We start from the raw sequence: 22762 nt of genomic DNA, 5'->3' as shown, positions 1-22762 counted from the left end.
TAAAGACATACAGTAAAGCTTTCCATGTGTATGTCAACAATGACGTGCAGTTACTGATTTGGCTCCCTCTGGTGGCCAGAGAAAAACTGCTGCTCTGACCAAAATTTGCTGAAATCAAATAATAGGATTTCCTGTACAGTACAACCTACACATATTTGCAAAGTGACAATTCTCATTAAGATGCTGTGGCATGCACCCGCCCCCTGGGCCCCGACGATGACGGCCGTGAGAGCCGGCAGGAAGGCGGGGCCCGAACACCCAGCGGCGACGAACCTCGTTACACAGTGAGGCCTCGTTACACAGCGAGACCTCGTTACACAGCGAGGCCGCTCCATTACACCTCACTTTCGACCCGGGCGGCTGAGCTGCCAGCTTGCCCTGGTGCCTCTCGTTGCCGGCACCGTCGTCGTCTTCCTCCTCCTCCCGCCGTCACTCAGGTTATTCGGAGGAGCTCAGGCTTTGCGCTCCGCCCCCTCCCCACTCGCGGCTCTCTCCCTGCCGTCGCGGCCGAGGTTCGTCGCCGCTGGGTGTTCGGGCCCCGCCTTCCTGTCGGCTCTCGCGGCCATCATCGTCGGGGCCCAGGGGGCGGGCGCATGCCACAGATGCATAATTTGAAACAATTGTCATGTTTTTATTGTTTTTATTCTTAGACAGGAATAATTACATTTTAGATTTTTGGGAGTAAATTGAACATTGTAAGAGCTAACATAAGCAGAATCAAGCCAAATGTCATACATTTCCTCAACTGATTATTATCAATATACAAATCGATTTTGGTCACAATCAGAGCATAAGTAACAGATTTGTGGTCACTTGTTTCTGAATAGGCTGGACTGAACTGATTATTCCATAACTTGCAATAACATTGTGCTTAACAGGCAAGATTTTTTAAACAATTATTGATCTTGAGACTTCAACGGTTGTTTTGAAACAAAGTTTGAGACAATGCAAGAAAAACAGAAAAAACAATAGAGTTTTTTAAAAGACTTGTATTTGCAAAATTGTCAGGCACGGTGGAAAGCATAAAATACAGAAATGGTCTTGACCTAAAGACATAGAATAAAGCTTTCCACTAAATTGTATATTTTTTGTTAATTAGTTCAACATTGACATGTGCAGTTACTGATTTGACTCCCTCTGGTGGCCAGAGAAATATAAAACACTTCTTGCGCTACTTAAAATTTGTTGAAATCAAATTATACGATTTCCTGTACAGTTAAGCAACCTACACATATTTGCAAAGTGTTAATTCTCATTAAGGTGCATAATGTGAAACAATAGTCATGTTTTTATTTTATTCTTAGACAGGAATAATTACAATTACATTACAATAATTACATTTCAGATTGTTGGCAGTACATTGAGCATTCTAAGAGCCAACTTAAGCCAATTTAAGCCAAATGACAAACGTTTCCTCATCTGATTATTGTCAAAGTATATTTCAATTTTGGTCACAATCAGAGCATAAGTGACAGATTTGTGGTCCCTTGTTTCCGAATAGGCTGGACCGCACTGACTGATCCATAACTTGCAATAATATTGTGCATAAATGGCAAGATTTTTAAAATAATTATTGATCTTAAGACTTTGACGGTTGCTTAGAGACCAAGTTTGAGATGTTGCAAAAACATTTCAGCAAGCAGTATGAAAACATCAGTTTTCAAACTCTGATGATTTACAGAAAAACAGTAAAGTTTTTAAAAGACTTGTATAAGCAAAATTGCTTGGCTCAGTGGAATACATAAAACTCATAAAGTTCCTTTGCCACAAGGTAGATGTTGCAAAGACTACGACCATATGTATGTTTGAAGTCATAATTTGCATTTAATGCTGATGCTCCCTCTGCTGGGCAGAAAAGATATTACCGTTATTAATTGTGTGGCCAACCTGGGTTTAAGTCAAATTTCCACATTTCCTGTGCAATTTTGGAACATACATATGATTGTAATGTTTTAGATGTTAATGAGATGTGTAATTTGAAACCATTATCTTTTCTTTATTTCATTCATAGAAGAATATAATGACATTTTAATAATTACGCACTAGATTAAGTATTGTAGGGGCTTATGACAATCAATTTAAATGAAACTTTGCAAGTTTCCTCAGAAAATAGTACTGTACAAGTTTACCAATATTTATCACAATCACCTAGAAACTAAAGAATCTATAGCCCCCTATGTCAGAAAAGGCCAGGCCAAACAGATTCATTGGTGTCTTATGGCTGTTCTTTGCAATAAAGTCAAGGTTTATTTGAATTATTTACCTACGGCCTCCACAGATTGTTTTAAGACCAAAAGTGAAACAATAGTCTTAAAATCCACAGACTAGTTCGAAAACCTCAATTTTCACCTCAACATTCATCAATCAAAGAAAAACTTTACAGAATTTTAAAAGACTTGTATTTGATAAAATGTCAATCTCAGCGTAAGCAATGAGATGTATTGATTTATTTTGATATACGATAAAATTTATAGGACTTATTCTCATTTATGCTCTATAGCGCCACCTTATGGCCAATTGAGGTCAAACTTTATAGGCTATTAGAGATTGCCTATGTGGACACATGATATATTTTTTGTGATAATTGGCCAATGCTAAGCCCTCCAAATGCCTGTTGAAAGCTTATTGGCCAATGGTAGCCATATTTGTCCAATGATTCAGTTGTCCTTAATAGACCATGTAAATATTAGGCCATTGATACAGTATGCAAAGTTTCAGCTCCATTGGCCAAGCGGCTGCTGAGAAACAGATTTTTGGTTTTTGTGGCACCCCCTATTGAGTAATCGGTATCAAACTTGGTGGGCTTCCACATAATCATGTGGGGTAGAGGACTCATAAGTTTGATGTGAATTGGCCCCAGCAATCACGATCTGTAGCCATTTATGTGAATTAAGCCAAACCCAGAGGGGCTTAATTGGCATGTGGCAGCCACAATGTTTACAAATATTCCTGATCTGCAGACTCCCCTTAACATTTTGAGACCAATATTGTGTTGATACCTTGAAAATCCTCAGACTAGTAGAAAATTGTAGATGTCACATATTTTGCCAATTATGATGATAAATTTGGGGGCAGAGCTAAAAACATGCAGTGGAGCGTTGATGTAGAATAAAGCAAGGATTATGTAGAAGCAAGAATTTTGAGTGTAGCCCCCATGGTTCAGGAGATATGGGCAAAAAGGTAAAATGTTGCTCTATAGCGCCACTGGGGTCATTTCAGTTGCCTGAGTGGTGGGGGGAATCTACACCTACCCTCTAAGTTTGGTCTTTGGATGACTTATGGTGTCTTCTCCACAAACCGTTTTAGGGCAGAAAAAGAATAATAATAATAAGAAGAAAAAAAATCCTAGCAAAAGCAATAGGATTCCATGCACCAAAAGGTCCTTGGACCCCTAATAAACAGCATGATGAGAGAATGAAAAGTCTCTGAAGAATAACTGCCAAATATGAGCTTCACACCAAATAAGTTTTTCCTTTAATTAGCTCCTTTTCACCCATTCATGACTGTTATGCACCTTTCCTTTCATTTGTTCCTTCCCCATCACACCATTCTTCCATGAACGGCTATTACTGTTCTATAAACTGATAAGACTCCTACCCTATTTAAGTTTATTTAATGAATAATAGTGTAGGTTTCAATATTATTAAATAATTTAATAATAATGAACCCTACAATAAATCCAGTGATAATCAATTTTAAGCTATTTCATTTCTCTGTCTCTCTCTCTCTCTCTCTCTTTTTCTCTTTCTCTCTCTCTCTATTCTCTCTCTCTCTCTCTCTATCTCTGTCTTTGCTGATCTTTTTTGCATCTCTGTAAAAGCACACATTAAACATCTGTTATAAAAGGCTGTCTGTACTAAAGCCCAGCTAACAGGAAAGGCAGCTACTCATACAGCTAATGAAACAAAATACAGCCTAATCTACCTGCTGATTTCTTAATAGTGTTACCATCAATGCTGGTTATCAGTGAACTTTCTCATGCTGGCTGTAGTTTGTTATATGTAGGTAACATAATACAACTTTAATTTCTCATCTAATCACTAACATGGCCAACTACGGAGCCTGTAGCCTAAACTGATCAGCTACTGGAGCTGGATTAAAGCTGATTTAGCTAGCAATGCTATGAGTGCTCCAAATAAAAAATGAATAATGGGGTTTGAATTTTACAGGCATAATATAAAAATTATGCTCATAAACTCTTACATTTTCACCATGGCAATGTCATATGTTAGCCGATAGCATGTGTGCTGCATACCTGAACATCTCAACAAATCAAAGTTACTCTGGTTCTCAGGGCAGCGTAGCATCTCATACAGAAATAAACAGAGTGGGCAGTTAAGTCCAGCGCTGAACCACAGCTGTCCTGAGGTCAGCTGGGAACCTGTCACTGCTCACTGTGTAGTTTCATCACTTTTTCCACATTGAATGACATAAAAGCCTTTAGAAACTTCAGAGGACCTCAGTGTCCCAATGCTTGTCCCGAACACGACGGGCGCTAACAATGTACTGAAGCAAATGTGCAGAGCAGTGGTTGCTAAGCAGAGACTGGAGGGTTTAGAAAATAATGCAGAGCTCGGCAGATTTTGATTGGTAACACAGTGACAGCGCTCACAGAAAACCAATCAAAATTCATCATCCCAGAAATGTGGCATAATAAATATTCTGTCCCATTGTGTTGGTTAAGTCTGTGATACTGTAGCTGCACCGCTGAGTAGACTGTATTATCATAATGGAGCTGTTTCTACGTTCAAACTCATGAACTGAGGAAAGTGAAAAACCCTTCTGAAACTCCTGAACTCCTGACCTTAGTGACCACATAGCGAGTTACAGCCATGCTTTATACTATGACTCCTTAATAACCTCATAACTATTCACAAACAGATCATGAACTAATATAGTAATTATCTGTAATGAATAATGTGTTATGATTCGTTAATGAGGAACAAACATGAGAAGGAATTCTTTTTCCTGCAGTCGTTAACATCAGATACAATACATTTACAGAATGAACAGACACATTAACTTATTATTATTATTATTATTATTATGAATGATTAATAAGGGAATACTAACAAAAATAATAATACTACAATAATAGTTATTAATATTAGGAGTAGTAGTAGAAGTAGTTGTTATTTTTGTGATAGTAGTAGTAGGAGTACAAGTAGGGGAAAATAAAATAAATATATAATAATAATGGCAATAATAATAATAATAACAACAACAACAACAACATTATTATTATTATTATTATTATTATTATTATATTTTTTTGTTATGTCCTGGTACTCTTTACTTTTTGCACTCAAATTAGTGGCCTTGAACAAAAAGAAATATTCTGGTTGCTATTTTTTTTTATCTTTCTGTTTATTCTGTAAATGTACTTTATGTGATTGTCATTATTTCAACTCTGACCAGCTGAGCTTTACGTTGTGTGGAATTTCATGTTGAATGGACCAATAGAAATGCTCTAAAATCACTTGCAATAAAACCTCTTTAAATTAACTTACCCACTTATTACTGCCACTTAATTCATAAAGCACTTTTCATACATGCAGCAGCTCAAAGTACTTTACAACAAAATAGTCCAGTTAACCAAAATGAAATCAAATAAACGTAAAATAAAAAAGATAAAGATGCAAAGTTGCATTACAATTATGAAGCACAGATAAATTAAAAAGATAAAATGCCCAGATTAAAAGTGGTGAGTACAGAAAACAAACACAACAAACAGCATGATGTGAGAATCAAATGTCTCTAAAAAACTGAAACAAACATCCTCAGGATATTAATTCTGAAACAACAGACTCGAATAGAGATCAGAGAATATTCATGATTAGAGAACATGTTTTACTGAGGACCAGGTCACATGTGAGACTCTCAGAGAGATGATCTTACCTCAGTGTCTCCAGTTTATAGAGAGTTTTCTCCAGTCCAGCAGAGAGCAGCTTCACTCCTGAATCTCCTAGTTTATTATTAGACTCAGCTCTCTCAGGTTTGAGGGGTTTGATTTCAGAGCAGAAGCCAGAGCAGCACAGCCTTTATCTGTGATATTACATCTATGCAACCTGCAGAGAGAACAACAACACACTCTTCACTCTCAGTTCAGAACACACAGATCAGTTCAGCAGGAACTTCATCAACAAACTGAGATTTCAGTCATAAGCATTATTAGTAGAACTTTCTTTTACAAATACATAATCTTAGTAATAGTTGTACAAAAAATGTTGTACAAACCTGACAATTACACGTTATTTAGTGATTAAAATATAAGATAAACAATGATAATATTTTATGTAGACAAATATGGTGTACTTTAAGCTAATTTCTGAGCATTTTGTCAGATTTGTGCTTTATAATAGAGTAACAGTATTCTGTTGTCAGATAACACAAAAGGAACATGTGATCAGCGCTGATTCTGTGTAATCTCAGTATATTTACCTCCTCTTATCTGTAGGTGGAGCTATATGTAAAGGTAATTGAACAACCATGAGTGATTACAATGCAGTAATTTAGTCATGATTTCAGTGCAATTTCTCACATTATTTTGAAGAACCGATATTACAGCTCAAATATCATTTAGTTTCACTGTAATTACAGTGTGAAACAATGTACATCATACTGTGGCTATTTATTTAAAGACATAATAGACAAAAAAATAAAGTAGAAAAGAGTGAATTAGTATTTTACAGCACTAATACCACATCACTTCAGCAAAACCTTTTCACTGCTTTTGTCATAATAATCCTAATATTGCAAGATATTTTCCTACCAAATATTTTTACCATTTTAATAACCACATCACTTTCTAACTATTTTTAATAAGTAACAACTACAAAATTAAATGCAATTTTTAGGTTAGTACAACTTCATACCATAATATTACCATACTATTACCCACTTATTGCTGTATTTACAGAGCACTGTTCTAGGTAAAATGAAAAAAATAAATAGGGTGAGTTGCATTTGAAGTTTAAAGAAAAGACTAATTAAAAAGATAAAATTGTTTTACAGGTTAAAAGTGGTGAGTGACAAGTTCCACAGTTTAGAAGAATAATAAAACAGACTCTCCACTTTTTCTGTAATTTACAGAACATTTACTTCAGTTCAGTTTTGAAAATCTGTAACACAATACAATTGCTTAGTAACCTGTAAATATGCAAGAACAGATCATGAACAAATATAGTAATTATCTGTAATGAATAAAGCCTTATGCTTCTTTACCAATGAACAAACATGAGAAGGAGTTGTTTCAGGACATTTAATGTAAAGTATGTGTGTAAAAGTTTTATTTTATGACTAATATAACCCAATTTAAGCTTTCTGATCCATTATTTCATAGGGATGGATGAAGCTATTTGAATACATGGATATCCAAACTCATCTTAGTAGCTTACTTTGGGTATCTGAAAAAGGCATTTGTAGTGTGCAATACAATAAATTAATAAGTTGTTCATTTTTTTGTAAGATTAAACAGGTTTTGGACAGAGTGTGAAACTTTGAACTGCAGTGAAGCAGAAATGCTCAGACCTTATGTTCGAAACACGGTACAGTACAGTTATGTGGATATAAATACATTATCAGATAGATTCACTTCACCCATTTCACACTGTAGCATACGATACAGAGAATCAGCTAAGCTAATGCTAACATAACTGAAAACAAATTACAATAAAACGCTGCATGTGAGATGAAACTAAAATTGCATGATGAGCTGCTTGTAGAATTTAATTTTTCAATCAATACTCATGTTTCTTTCTTTAGTAGCCTAGTAGCCAACAGTAACAGCCAGAAAAAGTACCTTTAAATCTTACGACTGTTCACTTTCAGAGTTCATTTCACAATTTCCGTTTCTGGCGGCACGGCATGAAGCTGCAGTGGCCACTTCAAGGAAACTGTGCTTTTTGCTCTTTTGTTTTATTATGTGTCGTGTAACCTGACTTAAAACTCAAAAATCATGACTGCTACAACCAGCACCAACGTCTACCATCACCAGAGCCAACTACAGCTGAGAAATCAGTCACAATCTCTGCTTCCAGATAGACTGCGGGAAGAGCTGAGCAAGCTAGGCCTGCTACAATCCACGACACTGCCTGAGCCTGCTGGCCGAAAATGATGTGCAACAAGGTGCAAGCGAGCGGGGGTGTGTGCTAGGCTAATAGTTAACTCCAGATGACCAGCTGTTCCATTGTTTCTTCGTTCAAACATTTTTCCTCGGAGAATAAACTGGACTACGTCCAGATCCAGCGGGTTACCTACTGCGACTTCAGAGACTGCTGTGTTTTCATTTTTACGGAGACATGGATGACAAGCGCCTCTCCGGACTTAGCAATTCAGCTCGACGGCCTGCTCTGTTTCTATGCAGACAGAAATGCTAAACTGTGCGGTAAGACTTGAGGTGAGGGCCTGTGTGTTTACATCAACACTAAATGCGGTAAAAATGTGGTGCTAGTCTCTAGTCACTGCTGACTGCCAGTGGAGTTTGCGATTGTCAGACCCAGGCCTCTTTATTAGGTCAATCACACAATCTACACTTCTTCAATTTCATTATTTATTATATGAACATAGAGATTAACTTACTATTATTATTATTATTCTTATTATTATTTTTATTATTACTAATAAGGGAATACTAACAAAAATAATAATACAAGCCATATGTCTGTTACTATAATATAAATATCATTTAATACAATATAATAGTTTAAACTGCATCTGGAGATTGTTTTATATCTATAAAAAACCTGCATTACAATTTTTAAATATAAATGAACAATCATAATTATTATTAGTAGTAGTTGTAGAAGCAGAAGCAGATGGTGTTTTTGTAATAGTAGTAGTAGGAGCACCAGTAGAACAATAAAATACTACTACTACTACTACTAATAATAATAATAATAATAAATGTTATTATTATTATTATATTTTGTTTTATCTATTTTCTTTGATATGTCCCTGTACTTTTTACTTGTTACACTAAAATTAGTGGCCTTGAACAAAAAAATTATTCTTGTTGCTAAATTAGTTGATAAGTCGGTTTATTCTGTAAATGTACTTTATGTGATTGTCATCATTTCAACTCAACAGCTGAGCTTTACATTGTGTGAAATTTCATGTTGAATGGACCAATAGAAATGCTCTAAAATCACTTGGAATAAAACCTTTTTAAATTAACATTGAATGGTAAGAGTGTTTTTGCCTTCTTCTGTAAAGTTACTATTTTGGAGTTTTGCTTCTCTTTGGACGGTCATGAAATATGTCTTACTGGGAAATTATGCATTAATGAGGACCAGGTCATGTGTGACTCTCAGAGAGATGATCTTACCTCAGTGTCTCCAGTTTACAGAGAGGATTCTCCAGTACAGCAGAGAGCAGCTTCACTCCTGAATCTCCTAGTTTATTAAAAGACAGTTCCAGCTCTCTCAGGTGTGAGGGGTTTGATTTCAGAGCTAGAGAATCACAGCCTTCACCTGTGATATTACACTTAAACAACCTGCAGAGAGAACAATGACACACTCTTCACTCTCTCAGTTCAGAACACACAGATCAGGTCAGCAGGAACTTCATCAACAAGCTGTGACTACAGACATGAAACACAGCTTTATTAGTAGAACTTTATTACAGATATTTATTAAACATATGAAATGTTAGTAATATTATAAGTTGTAAACATCTAACAACTACATACTAATTATGTAGTTATTAATTTATTTTAAGATAAATAATGACAATGTTTTGTGAAAACAAATGTGGTGTGATATGAACTAATTTGAGTATTTTGTCAGATCAGTGCTGCTTTATAATAGAGTAACAGTATTCTGTTGTCAGGTAACACAAATGGAACATGTGATCAGCCCTGATTCTGTGTAATCTCAGTGTATTTACCTCATCTTCTCTGTAGGTAGATCTACATTTAAAAGTAATAGAACAATTATAAGTGATTGTAATGCAGTAATTTAGGCATGATTTCAGTGTAATTTCTCACATTATTTTTTAGAACTGATATTACAGCTCAAATATCATTTAGTTTCACTGTAATTACAGTGTGAAACAATGTCTGTACCTCATACTGTGCTTGACCATTTAAATACATAATAGATAAAAAATAAAAAACTGAATTAGTATTTTACAGTACTAATACCACACCACTTCAGCAGAGCAGCATCACTGTTTTTGGCATATAATCCTAATATTACATGATACTTTCCTACCAAAATTTTTTACCATTTTATTATTATAAAATGCATTATTAACTGCGTCACTTTTTAACTTTTTTATTAAGCAACAACTACATTTTTTTTTTCTCCTCATAGAAAGACATTATATTTTACTCTGTAAACTGTTTATTAACTGTGTGATGTGACTGCATACATCACTCTGTACATATTTATATTTGAAAAAAAAAACAACAAATAAAAACAAGTCTCTCCTCTGTGTTTACAGCTGTCGGCTTCTCTTTCACCTGGACTGAGATTCTCTAAAAACAACCCATTTTAGTGAATAAAGAACAAACTAATGAAGAATGAGAGAAAATAAGGAGTCAGTTCTGCAGTGTTTCCTGAAGGGCTTCATAATGTGAAACTGAAAGAATGAGTATATAGAGCATCTTTGTTGACTCCTCCTATGTACCGGCACAGGAAAAACAGTCAAAGACTGAACCATCCATTTCACTGATCAGATCACTGTGAACCTGCAACACTGACTATAAACACTTTAAATAGAATCAGGGAAATAAGGTAGGAAGATCCACTTAAGAACAATTTCCATTACCAAATCTTTGATTTACTGTACAATTAACCTAAATCTGTTTTAATAGCACTACAACAAATTTTTCAGAACATATAATTTACATGTTAAATGAATAATTATACTCTTTGTACACAGTTATATGCGATAGAAATAAGCCAACCTTAATTTGCCAAGTTGTCTTAATAATTCCACTTCATTTAAAAAATCTTTGACAAAAACATTTGACAAAAATTTCAGTCAGGTTTTGTTCTAACAATAGTACTCAGACAGCTTTGGTTCATGTTGTGAATGACCTCAGGCTCAACGCTGATGCAAAACATCTGTCTATTTTGGTCTTTTTGGATCTTAGTGCAGCTTTTGATACCGTTGATCACAAGATTCTAATGCAACACCTTGAATATTGAGTCGGCCTCTTAGGTAAAGTTTTGGAATGGTTTAAATTATGTTTAATGTTTTGACAATTTTTGGTTTCATTGGGAAATCATTCATTGAAGAGATGAACAATTTTTTGTGGAGTTCCACAGGGTTCAGTTTTAGGGCTCTCTCCTGTACATGTTACCACTAAGTGATGTAATTAGGAAACACAATATGAATACAACATAAATTTCATAGCGTTGCTGATGACATGCAATTATATATTTTGATTCCTTCTGGTGGTCAAGACTCTGTAGACAGACTGACCAGCTGTGTGTCAGATATTTCTCAGTGGATGTCACAAAATTTTCTACAACTAAATCACAAAAAATTGAAATACTTGGTACTAAAACTCAGAGAAAGCTGCTTTATGAGAATCTCAACTCTTCAGCTTCATAAAAGTAGGAAACTGGGGTGTGATCTTAGACTCTGAGCTCTGCTTTATCTGCATGTAAAAACAGTCAATAAGTAGCTTTTAATCATTGAGAAATATCAAGTTCAGCCTTTTCTCTCTCAGATTGATGCAGAGAAACTTCTTGATGTATTTGTTACAGCAGAGTTGATCACTGTAATGATCTTCTTACTGGACTTAAGAAAACAATACATCCCTGACAACTCGTACAAAATACGGCAGCATCCTAACAATAACAAAACAGAGAGATCAGATCACTCCTGTTTTAAAAGAGCTACACTGGCTCTCTGTATCATTCAGAATAGATTTAAAAGCTCTGCTACTAGTTATTAGAGCTGTAAATGACCTTAAAGCTCCACTTACATCACAGAGTGCCTGTCTGTTTATGTTCCAGCATAAACCTAAAGATCCGCAGATACTGACTTTCTGCAAACACCTTCTGTAAAATACAGAAAACATGGAGAGACTCATTCAGTTATTCTGCTTCTAAACTTTGGAGCTCAGTTCAACTTTTATTAGACAGTCGAGCTCAGAGCTTAATAAACATTTGACAATGTTTCTCTTTACATTAGTGTTCAATTAAAATTCTACATCTCTTTGATATTTTTCTTTTTAACTTGATCTGTCATTGTGTTTTCTATTACTGTAAAATATTATCACCCCTATGTAAAGCTGCAACTGGTATGAAAAGTGTTCTCTAAATAAACATTATTATTATTATTATTATTATTATTATTATTACTATTATTATTATTATTATTATACAAATTGCAGTAAAATATAAATTACTGAAATGCTATTTTTTCTATTAAGGAACTGGTTATTGTTATGAAATCAACTAACATTATGCAAACGTATTTACTGGTATTATTATTATCATTATTATTATTATTATTATTATTATTTTGTTGTGGTGGTTGATGATGTTTTCATTATTGATATCATTATTATCAATGTTATTATTATAACAAACAATTCTGCAGAAGGCCTGAAGGGTGAGATAAATACATGTGAAGTGCTCTCATGAGTCTAAATTCTGCTTTATTTTTTCTGCCTGTTTAACATATCAAAAATATTTTTGGCATAACTTGAACAATTTACATGTTTTTTTGTTTTCTTCCTCACAATTTCTTTTTCCACTACTTTTTTTTTTCATTATTCTTTGAGGACCAAATTAGCATAATATCCCAGCAATGACTACAATTGGGCAGTATAAATCAGGACAAGGGGTTTTGAAGAAATCAGGAAGTGTAAGACAGTTTTTGAAAAAATCCCACCCCCTACTGTCAGCCCTCCTTCCAAATCCACTCCTACAGACCACATGAACAGTCAAAGCCTGATTAGTTCCAACAGAGAGCGCTGGAGAGAGGTGAGCAACGCTTTGTGGAAGTTAAAGAGTCTTTCTTATAACTACAAATAAACACTAAAAAGCTGGTTACATCACCTCATTTGTAAAAGGTCCCATTCACAGCCAACATAGACTAACATTAGATAAATACTGTAATGTGGGCTGTTTCATCAAGAAACTCAGCAGAGTGGTGGGTCTGGTCCAGACTCGGCTTTATTTCCAAACTCACCAAAGAACACAATAAAACAAAAGAGCAGGTGCTCACTCACTGCTGGCTACCACTCCCCAAACTGCCTCCCCTCACTAGAAATGCAAAACCCACTCTACTCTCAGAAAACCCACCCATATTCAGGCTCTTCAAAGTAAAAGTCATTATAAAAGTGAACCGAATTCAGACAAACATTTCTTTCCTTTTCAGACTGAACTACCTACAACACTGCATTGTGACGCCACAGCACCATCAAACAACACTTACTCAAAACTACAATGCAGAAACTGTCAAACATACACATGGATTACAAACAAGATAAACACAGCTAGCTAGTTTACACCTACAGCTTATCTAACACTAGCATTAGACTAATACATAATGTAGATACATAAGTATTTAGCTATGTTGGCTGCATAATTCAGGAAAATAAACTCTTCCATAAACAAAACAAACCAGATAACCTGTCCAACAGAAAAACAGCAACCTTGGTGTCACTTTCCAGGCCTTTCAGCCCCCTCAGGATTCACCACTGTTGGAAAGCCACACCAATGGTCACTGTGGTTTGACCTTCTGCTTTATCCCACCTTTTTTTAGTTCAAAGCCTTTTCTACTTCTTTCATTTTTCTACTTCTCTGCCATTCTTGTGAACTCAGCTTGCTACCTTTCAGCTGTGTGTGTGTGTGTAGCTGTATGACAGACTTTGTACATACACAAATTAGTACACATAAGCAGGTCATAGACAGGCAGGTAGATCATCCAATCATTTCTCTCGATCAGAATGAAATGATTGGACGGGTTTTTTTACAGTCCTGTTGCCTCCACAGAGCAATATTTCTTCTTTTTATTATCAGTGTGTTATTGATTGGTGTCAGGATGTATAGAGTGTTTCAGGAATATAACAAAAAATGTTTTTAAAATAAATCACGTGCTCCACCTTTCATTCATCAGACTGCCAATCCAAAGGTGACAGATTATTCACTGGTTCTTTTTTATAAGAAGATATGGAACTTAGTCTGAAGAACACATCTTTTTCAGTTTTTCTGTATAATTCAAACATAATATTATCTAATGTTGGTAACAATTATCACTGCACTTTACAACAAACAAATCATTTATGATTTAAAAAAAATAAACTGACCTGCAAAAAACACAAATGAAAATCATTACAGCTAACAATCACTACAGCTAGCAATAATGCTAGCTATCCAGTAAAACCAGTGAAATGCAGTATGTTTAATCAAATTTCCTGCCCCAAAACATCAAATCCTACATTTCACTTCCAAAACAATGTAACAGTCTCTATAAACAAAGTGTTGAGATTAGTTTGACCTCATCGTTTGATCAGGAGAAAGTAAGGGGGGGAAATCCTAACCTGGGGGGCTTCTTCCCTCAAGTTACCCTTTTTATAAATGCACTGATCGCACACACAAAATCTTTCAATCACACACTGAAATGTTCCTTCGCTACATGAATGAGGAAAAGAAGACTTAAATTATTGGTTATTGGATGTAGAAAAAATAAAACTAAAAAAAAATGCAGATTCACTCCACTTAATATCAGACCTAACAACACTGCTTAACTGTGCTTAAACACTGTACACACAACAACATTGACTTTATAATAATAATACTAACAATAATAAAAACTATTATTATTATTATTATTATTATTATTATTATTATTATATTGACTAAAATGTAAAAAAAGTACAGCATTAACAATCTTCACTTTTCACTCTCAGTTCAAGTCACCGCTTAGTTACATGTTGCAATCATTAACAAATATTAATTATGTCTTTGGTTTCGTGGATGTCCACTCTTTATATCACACTCTTCATCATAAACAGACAAACATATCATATAAATACCATCATTTCTAAGCTTTCTTACAAATATGTCTGTATTTAGAAAGGTATTATTAACTGATTACTAATAGTTAATAAACTGCTAAGAACCACAATTTCAAATATTTTTTAAATATATCTAATTATATATTTATATAATTAATTAATGCTTTTTTATTTAAGCTTTGTTAGATGTTTGTTATTTATTTCATTAGTTCTGTTTGGTTTATTTGGTTTATTTTGAGTTTAAATGAACAAATCTAATAATAAAACTTGTATAAAGTGCTTGACCGATTAAATGCCATTTTGAGGTCATCAACATCGGCCAATGCCTGCACTCACGAGGCCGATAAACAAAACATGTCTGCAAACACATCTGCAGGCAGTCTTGTCAGTGTGGCTGCTGTGGAACGATGTTAGCGCTCCCTTCTTGTGTCAGTTTGACCACTATATGTACAGACGTCAGTAGGTGCTGTGAAATTGTGGGAAACTGGATGCTGGATGTAACATTTCCTGAAGCCCATTTCACACCAGAATCTCTCCACAATGCTTGTTATTTAATAATGGACGTGACACAAGCGCATTATGAGAGGAAAGCAGTTTCTGTTTATATTGTATTTTTACATAATATAAATTGTCTGTATTGTCTGTTTACTGCTTAAATAAACTTTATGCAGACGATATATAGGAGTGTACTGCGAGCGGCATGGCTCATCACTGCATCTGGTGTGAAATGGGCTTGGGAGAAAACAGTAAGACTTACATTGCCATAATAAAACTGCGCTGAACAGCTGGAGGAGGACTGACGTCCCTGAAAGATGAAAAATACTTTAACTTACTGGACAATTTGGCTTGAACCACATGCATTTGGCATTTTTTTATTTGGCATTAATCCCCTGCATCCTCAGAATATTTTACACGTGATGTTATTTCATGATAACACTCTCTCTCGTGTTCTATTGCTTAAATATAGGGTTGGGCCAGCTAGTGTATATATTATACAGCTGCTGCAGATTCTGGAGTCGTCCTTATACACTGAGCTGATACACCTTTACAGCCAGAGGCGTGTCAGATCACAAGTGACTGTGAGTAAACAGATAAAACATGTACAGCTCAGTGAAACTAATCGCGTATGATGGTTCTGTAGAGGGTCCTTTTCAGCTAAAATGCTGCCCAGAGAAACAGAGAGGAACCTTTGAAGGCAGTGACTAGCTTGGCTGCTGCATTCAGAACAGAACACACTATAAATGTTAACATGTTTCTCTCATCATAAACAAGAGCAAATCTGATCTAAAACCTTTAGTGGCCAACGTTTAACATTTATTATGTTATTATGTATAGAATAATACTAAGGAATAACATACTGTACCCCACTCTCCCTTAAAGACCAGTAACATTTTGAAATCTACAGCATACCAATGATTTTTTCATTAATTCAACAATTATTTCATTAATTAATAAAAGAATATATACATGATATCGGCATGATACATCGCCACTGTTACTCTGCTCTCTAAATATTGATTGTTTCTTTGAATTAGGACTAGTAAACCTTTACTTTCTAAAATTTTTTGTTCTGTTTGTAATTTCTTAAGTTAATTTATCTTATTTTAGTTTTGTTATGTTTCTTATTTTCTTGTACTTCACTTCAAGGCCTATTTGATGTTTGTTTTGTTTTTGTTTTTTTGGTATATTGTTTCTTGTTTTATTGTTTATCACTGGGTTTTGCTGTTAGACAAGACTATTTCTCAATCTGTTATTTATTTGTTGCTTATTGAAAATGAAGATTCCCTGCAGTGTAAACCTGAACTTAAATAAGAATATGATGTTGATGACTACAACTGAGCTCCTCTGTGCCAGATTAGCACCTGCACTGCACATGAACTAATATATAAACATGTGCAACATCCAATCGCACCAATGCTGTGATCAATTTTACACTTTTAATGATCAACAAATATGACCCTAATATTTTAATAATTATGTAATATGTGTTAATAAATAGTTTCCTAACAAACATGAAAATGATACCAGAGAATAAATCTGTTAAAAATGATCTTACCTCAGTGTCTCCAGTTTACAGAGAGGATTCTCCAGTACAGCAGAGAGCAGCTTCACTCCTGAATCTCCTAGTTTATTATGAGACAGATTCAGCTCTCTCAGACTGCAGGATTCTGAGCTGAGCACTGAGGCCAGAGCAGAACAGCTTTTCTTTGTCAGATTGCAACTTGAAAGACTGAAGGAAACAACAAAATAACACAAAAATTCTAACTTTCATTTGACATATTAATGCTGCAGCATATCAAATACAGGCAGATAAAAATGAATAAATTATCTAAAATTTTCAGATATATGAAATAAATCTCAATATGGTTCTTTTACTGAGTCAGTTTTATTCAGTATTACTTACTCAGCTGTTCTGGATTCTGCCACTAAAGGCAGCAGCTTCAGAAGAACATCATCTGATCTGTTATATTTTTGTAAGAGAAATTCATCCAGATTCTCTCCTGATGTCAGCAGTACAAAGACCACAGCTGACCACTGTGAAGAAGAGAGTGTTCGTTGGTTTAGACTGTCAGACTGCAGGTACTGCTGAACTTCTTCAACTAGAGAACGGTCATCCAGTTCATTCAGACAGTGGAACAGATTGATGGATTTCTCTGCAGAGGGATTCTCTCTGATCTTCTTCTTGATGTATTTAACTGTTTCCTCTTTGCAGTGGGAGCTACTTCCTGTCTGTGTCACTAAGTCTTGTATGAGAGTCTGATTGGACTCCAGTGAGAGACCCAGAAGAAAGCGAAGGAAAAGATCCAGATTTCCATTCTTACTCTGTAAGGCCTGATCCACAGCACTCTTGTGTACATCTGAGATTGGAATTTCTTTTCTCTTGAGGATCCTCAGTTTAGAGGACTGACTCTGTTTAAGCACATTTCTCTTCTGCCTTATGAAGGTCAGGTGCACATATAGAGCTGCAAGATGTTCCTGAATGCTCAGATGAACAAAGCAGTACACTTTACTCTGGTGCAGCCCAGATTCCTCTCTGAAGATCTGTGTACACACACCTGAGTACACTGATGCTTCTTTAACATCGATGCCACACTCTCTCAGATCTTCCTCATAGAAGATCAGGTTTCTTTTCATCAGCTGCTGAAAAGCCAGTTGTCCCAGTTTGAGAAGTATTTCTTCTTCTGTCTTCTGGTTCTTTCTGTACTTTCCTCTTATGATTTTTGTCTGAATGATAAGGAAGTGTGTGTACATTTGAGTCAGAGTTTTGGGGGTCTCTCCACTCTCTGCTTCACCCAACATTCTCTCTAGAACAGTGGCTGAAACCCAGCAGAACACAGGAATGTGGCACATGATGTAGAGGCTTTTTGATGTCTTCAGGTGCGTAATGATTCTGTTGGTCAGGTTCTGATCACTGATTCTCTTCCTGAAGTACTCCTCCTTCTGTGGGTCACTGAACCCTCGGACTTCTGTCAGTCGATCCACACACTCAGAGGGGATCTGATCAGCTGCTGCAGGTCGGGAGGTGATCCAGATGAGAGCAGAGGGAAGCAGATTCCCCTTGATCAGATTTGTTAGCAGCACCTTCACTGAGGATGACTGAGTGACATCATCCAATCTCACAGTGCTCTGAAAATCTAGAGTTAAACGACACTCATCCAAACCATCAAATATGAACAGAACTTTGTGAGATCTGGATATTTCCATTTCTTTAATCTCCTTAAACCGTGTATGAAGAAGATCCACCAAACTGAGTTTTTGGTCCTTCATCAAATTCAGTTCTCTGAAAGGAAGTGGAAATATGAAGTGGACATCCTGATTTGCTTTCCCTTCAGTCCAGTCCAGAATGAACTTCTGCACAGAGACTGTTTTCCCAATGCCAGCGACTCCCTTTGTCAGCACAGTTCTGATGGGTTTGTCTTGTTCAGATAAGGGTTTAAAGATGTCATTGCATTTGATTGGTGTGTCCTCTGTTGCTGTTCTCCTGGATGCTGCCTCGATCTGTCTGACCTCATGTTCATTACTGACCTCCCCACTGTCTCCCTCTGTGATGTAGAGCTCTGTGTAGATCTCACTGAGAAGTGTTGGGGTTTTCTGGTTTGTTATCACCTCATTCAAACACTGAAACCTCTGTTTCAGATTTAATTTGAAGTTTTCTTTGACTTTCACTGCATCAGAAGCATGACCATGTCTGTGAGACGGCGAGACATGTGGTGAGACACAGGACCAATTATCGGTATAATTTAAAATAAGCTTTCTAAGATGATCATTTTGCTGCTATTTGTATTGCCCCTACATTACAAACTAAATTCCCGTTTATTCACAAAAATAATATCCTCTATCATGTACTCTCTGTACCTTCATTGTAACGTTGATTAAGAGGTAACAGGACAAGTTCTGTTTACAACATACTGCTTGTCTCTGTATGTTGGTTGTGATCTTACTCTTTATCTGTGATGATCTCCTCTTCTGTTCTGTCTGTCGCCCCCTGCAGGAAACTGTAGACACACAAATTATATGTGCTGTTTACTTTCATTAAAGAATTGCGTGAACTTTTTTTGAGTATAAAAAAGAGATCACAGTCATAACTACAGCTTGACCCACCTTTTGGCATATTTTGTAACAGATACTGATACAGTGGAAGAAACATATGCTTATATTATTAGTCTAAAACTCACTAATTATATATTTCTCACATATGCACTGTCCTTCAAAGGTTCTATTTGATGATTATTGCTTCATATATATATATACTGCTACACTGTAATATAGAGAAATACAAAAAAAGCATCACTGACAGTAAAACAAGACTGCAAACTCTTTAAGTTCTGGGAAATATTTATTTTGAAATGAATGATGTGATCAGTTCATATTACTGGTCTGAGCCATCTCTTAACACCGGTCGAAGATCCAAAGACTCATCAACGTTCATAGACACACAGTTGTTACTGCAGAGTCTGATCTCTTTATCTGGATTAGACTGTACATGAATTTATTTACATAGTCTTTATTCTTGGCTTTTCATGTTTAGGCCACACTAATAGTGTAATGACTTGAATTTTAATTACATTACTTTTTTTAAATTTCTCTTAATTTCAGTGTACTTTATAATCAGTTTTTATTTCCTATTAAATATTTCATTTCATTTTAATGTTTCTTAAAGGTTCTTTTTAATCACACAATTTTAATCACTTTTCATTGAAAGCACTTTGATCTACATTCTAAATGTGTGAAACAAACTATTTACATAATCAAAACAGAAATAACAATTAAATAAAATCTCTCTGCTACAGAATAACTCAGTATTTCTCTCAGCAATATCTCAACTCTGATTAGCTGTTACCTGTGTCCAGATGAGGGATGTCCACATTTGAACCCTGGGGGAATAGAAATAGAGGCATCACTCTTCATGGACACACAGCTGGGTGCTGGAGAGTCTGATCTCTTTACACGGATTAGACTGTAAATGATGAAAGAGGTTAGCATACAGTATTTAAACTCTTTAAAGGACAAGTCCAGTAAAAATGCTAATTAATCTAGTTGCCACTAGTAAGTAATAATCATCATGTTGCTTGTAATCTGCTAACCACTAGCTCACCTCTAGATTAAGCATGGAGACCCATTAAATTAAATCAATATAGTTAAATTATATATATTGCTAAAAATTTATTTTATCTCACTGCATTAACAGCTGCAAGGTTCTATTATGACAAAAACAAAAATCTCTTACTCTGAGTGTTTCTTGGAGGTGGAATTGTCTTCCTCACATTCCTCAGAGAGGCTCATCCTGCTTTTCTGGCTTAACAAAACCTGTCAGACTTAAAAGAAGAACAACTCTGTGCAATAAGCAGCTCAGAAAAGCTCACAGAAACAGCCAGTAAAAGCTGTAATTAAAAACAGACAAATGTGGACGTCATGAATTAGCAGTAAATTAAAATACAGAAGCAGCTAAACTCATTTACTGTGTACACGTTCACAGAGGTAGGAGCTCAGCAGACGACACAAGATACACAGAGTCGACAATTACTTTTAACTTTACTGGTGAAGAAGAAAGAAAGTGACTTTAATGAGAGTCAGATTAATGTGAACTGCAGCAGCTGCTGATTTAGCTGTTGATCTCTTTCCTTCTTCTTTACAAAAGTTACTAAAATATTCATATAAAGCTCTTACCTCCACAAACAAGATCCTAGAAAAAGGCTCTTTAACTGAATGTGCCGTCCTTTCGTGTGTATTATAACTCATATCATAATGTTATCATGGCTTCCAAAAAACAATATTGTTCCTCTCAAACCACCAAGTGGTGCTGAACACTGGAGAAACACTTTCAGCCTCACCTGAGCTTTTCTTCACCTGAGAAATACGTCAGCTCTCTCCTCCCTGGTGTCACATTTCATAGACCTGCACTTCAGCGTCACGTTCAGCTGGAACTCGTCTCTCTGACACTCTGAATTTTTCTGACTGACAACCATATTAAAGAGAATCATTTTTATTGTAAGCCTAATCATAAATACATACATATTGAAACACATTTCATAAGCTAGTGTGTCATAACTGTGTTTCTAAAGAGTATGTAAATTACTGGGGTCCGCACCCACAAAAACGCAAACAATTGAACCCATTAAGACATTCAAGTGACACATTCTTACAAATTCTTTTTATACTGCAGGTTTAAAGTGAATCATACAGTCAGTACTTTTATCTGTTTAGCCTGTTAGTATATTTTTAGGTTGTTGTTTAGCTGCTCAGACTTGTTCTAGTTAAGATTAATTATCTGCCCCTCAGTTTTAACAAAACCAGTTCTGAATTAATCAGTCAATATACACAGTGGTTCATACAAGCAGCAAAACTGTCAAAAGGAAGGTGTGAATATACAGACTATTTGCTTCAAACACAGCCGAGCCAATCATATTTTAGGACTGTAACTATCTGTTATACACAAAATCAACACTTATTGTATTCATATTATTAGTTTTTAGTGGAATAGTAGTGTTTTATGAGCAAACAAATGTTGACTGTTCTGATAAAAAGCTTTTAAATATAATTTTCTCAGCTGTCTAAAACTTTTACACAGTGAGAATAAAAAGCCATTTTGGAGCCCAAAATCAAACCTGGTGTCAGAAAGTTCAAAGTCAGTATGAATGTGAAATTGTAGAGAACTTTCCTTACATTCTGTACATTTACATTCAAATGTTTGGGGTTGTTGTTTAAACATTTCTGATCAGTAAAATAAAACCAATCTGGTTACATATAAATGTGCAAAATTACAGGTATAAATATCCTCGTCCAGTTCAGCTTCACAGCTTCAAATAATTAGCAGAACAATAAGAACCTGTAAACAAACAAACAAAAAAAGTAGATAACAAATCTTTCCACAAACAGATAATATACAGAATTAGTACAACGCTTGGAAGAAGAAGTCATGTCACATCAGAGAGCAGTAAGGAGCAAAACACCACTGCTTTAAAGACAGCAGCCCAAAACAGAGCCTGTATTTTAGGGCTCGTCAACTGTTGGACCGCAGGTCAAATGTGGACCCAGTAAAACATTTCAGCAGACAGAACTGAGCAGAGACAAAATTCTGTAGCAAAGCTGATTAACGTGTGTAAAAATGATCATATTTCAGTGACGTAATCATGAACCAGCATGTCTTCTGTAGCAGTCCTGTGCTGTGGTTTCACACCTGCCCACAAAATTCAGTTCTGAGCACAAATAAATCTAAAGCTCAACATGAAAGATCCATGATGGTGCTCATCAATTCCTGATAGCACACAAGCATGAAAT

The 22762-nt window shown here is 35.5% G+C and overlaps 1 protein-coding gene across 1 annotated transcript in view; it reads right to left on the bottom strand.

Moving 5' to 3' along the window:
• Positions 1–20767, bottom strand: part of LOC118802105 (NACHT, LRR and PYD domains-containing protein 12-like) — a 29838-nt gene extending 9071 nt beyond the window's left edge. The window contains 8 exon segments of the mRNA XM_036562577.1: positions 5899–5983; positions 5986–6068; positions 9326–9493; positions 17040–17213; positions 17388–19172; positions 19426–19479; positions 20325–20441; positions 20712–20767. Coding sequence (XP_036418470.1) covers positions 5899–5983; positions 5986–6068; positions 9326–9493; positions 17040–17213; positions 17388–19172; positions 19426–19479; positions 20325–20441; positions 20712–20767 — 2522 coding nt within the window.
• Between the last annotated feature and the right edge of the window lie 1995 nt (positions 20768–22762).

The sequence above is a fragment of the Colossoma macropomum genome, unplaced genomic scaffold, assembly GCF_904425465.1.
Source record: "Colossoma macropomum unplaced genomic scaffold, Colossoma_macropomum, whole genome shotgun sequence".
NCBI classification, from domain to species: domain Eukaryota; kingdom Metazoa; phylum Chordata; class Actinopteri; order Characiformes; family Serrasalmidae; genus Colossoma; species Colossoma macropomum.
Note: the sequence above shows the minus strand (reverse complement) of the source record. Positions and strands in the feature narration are given on the sequence as shown.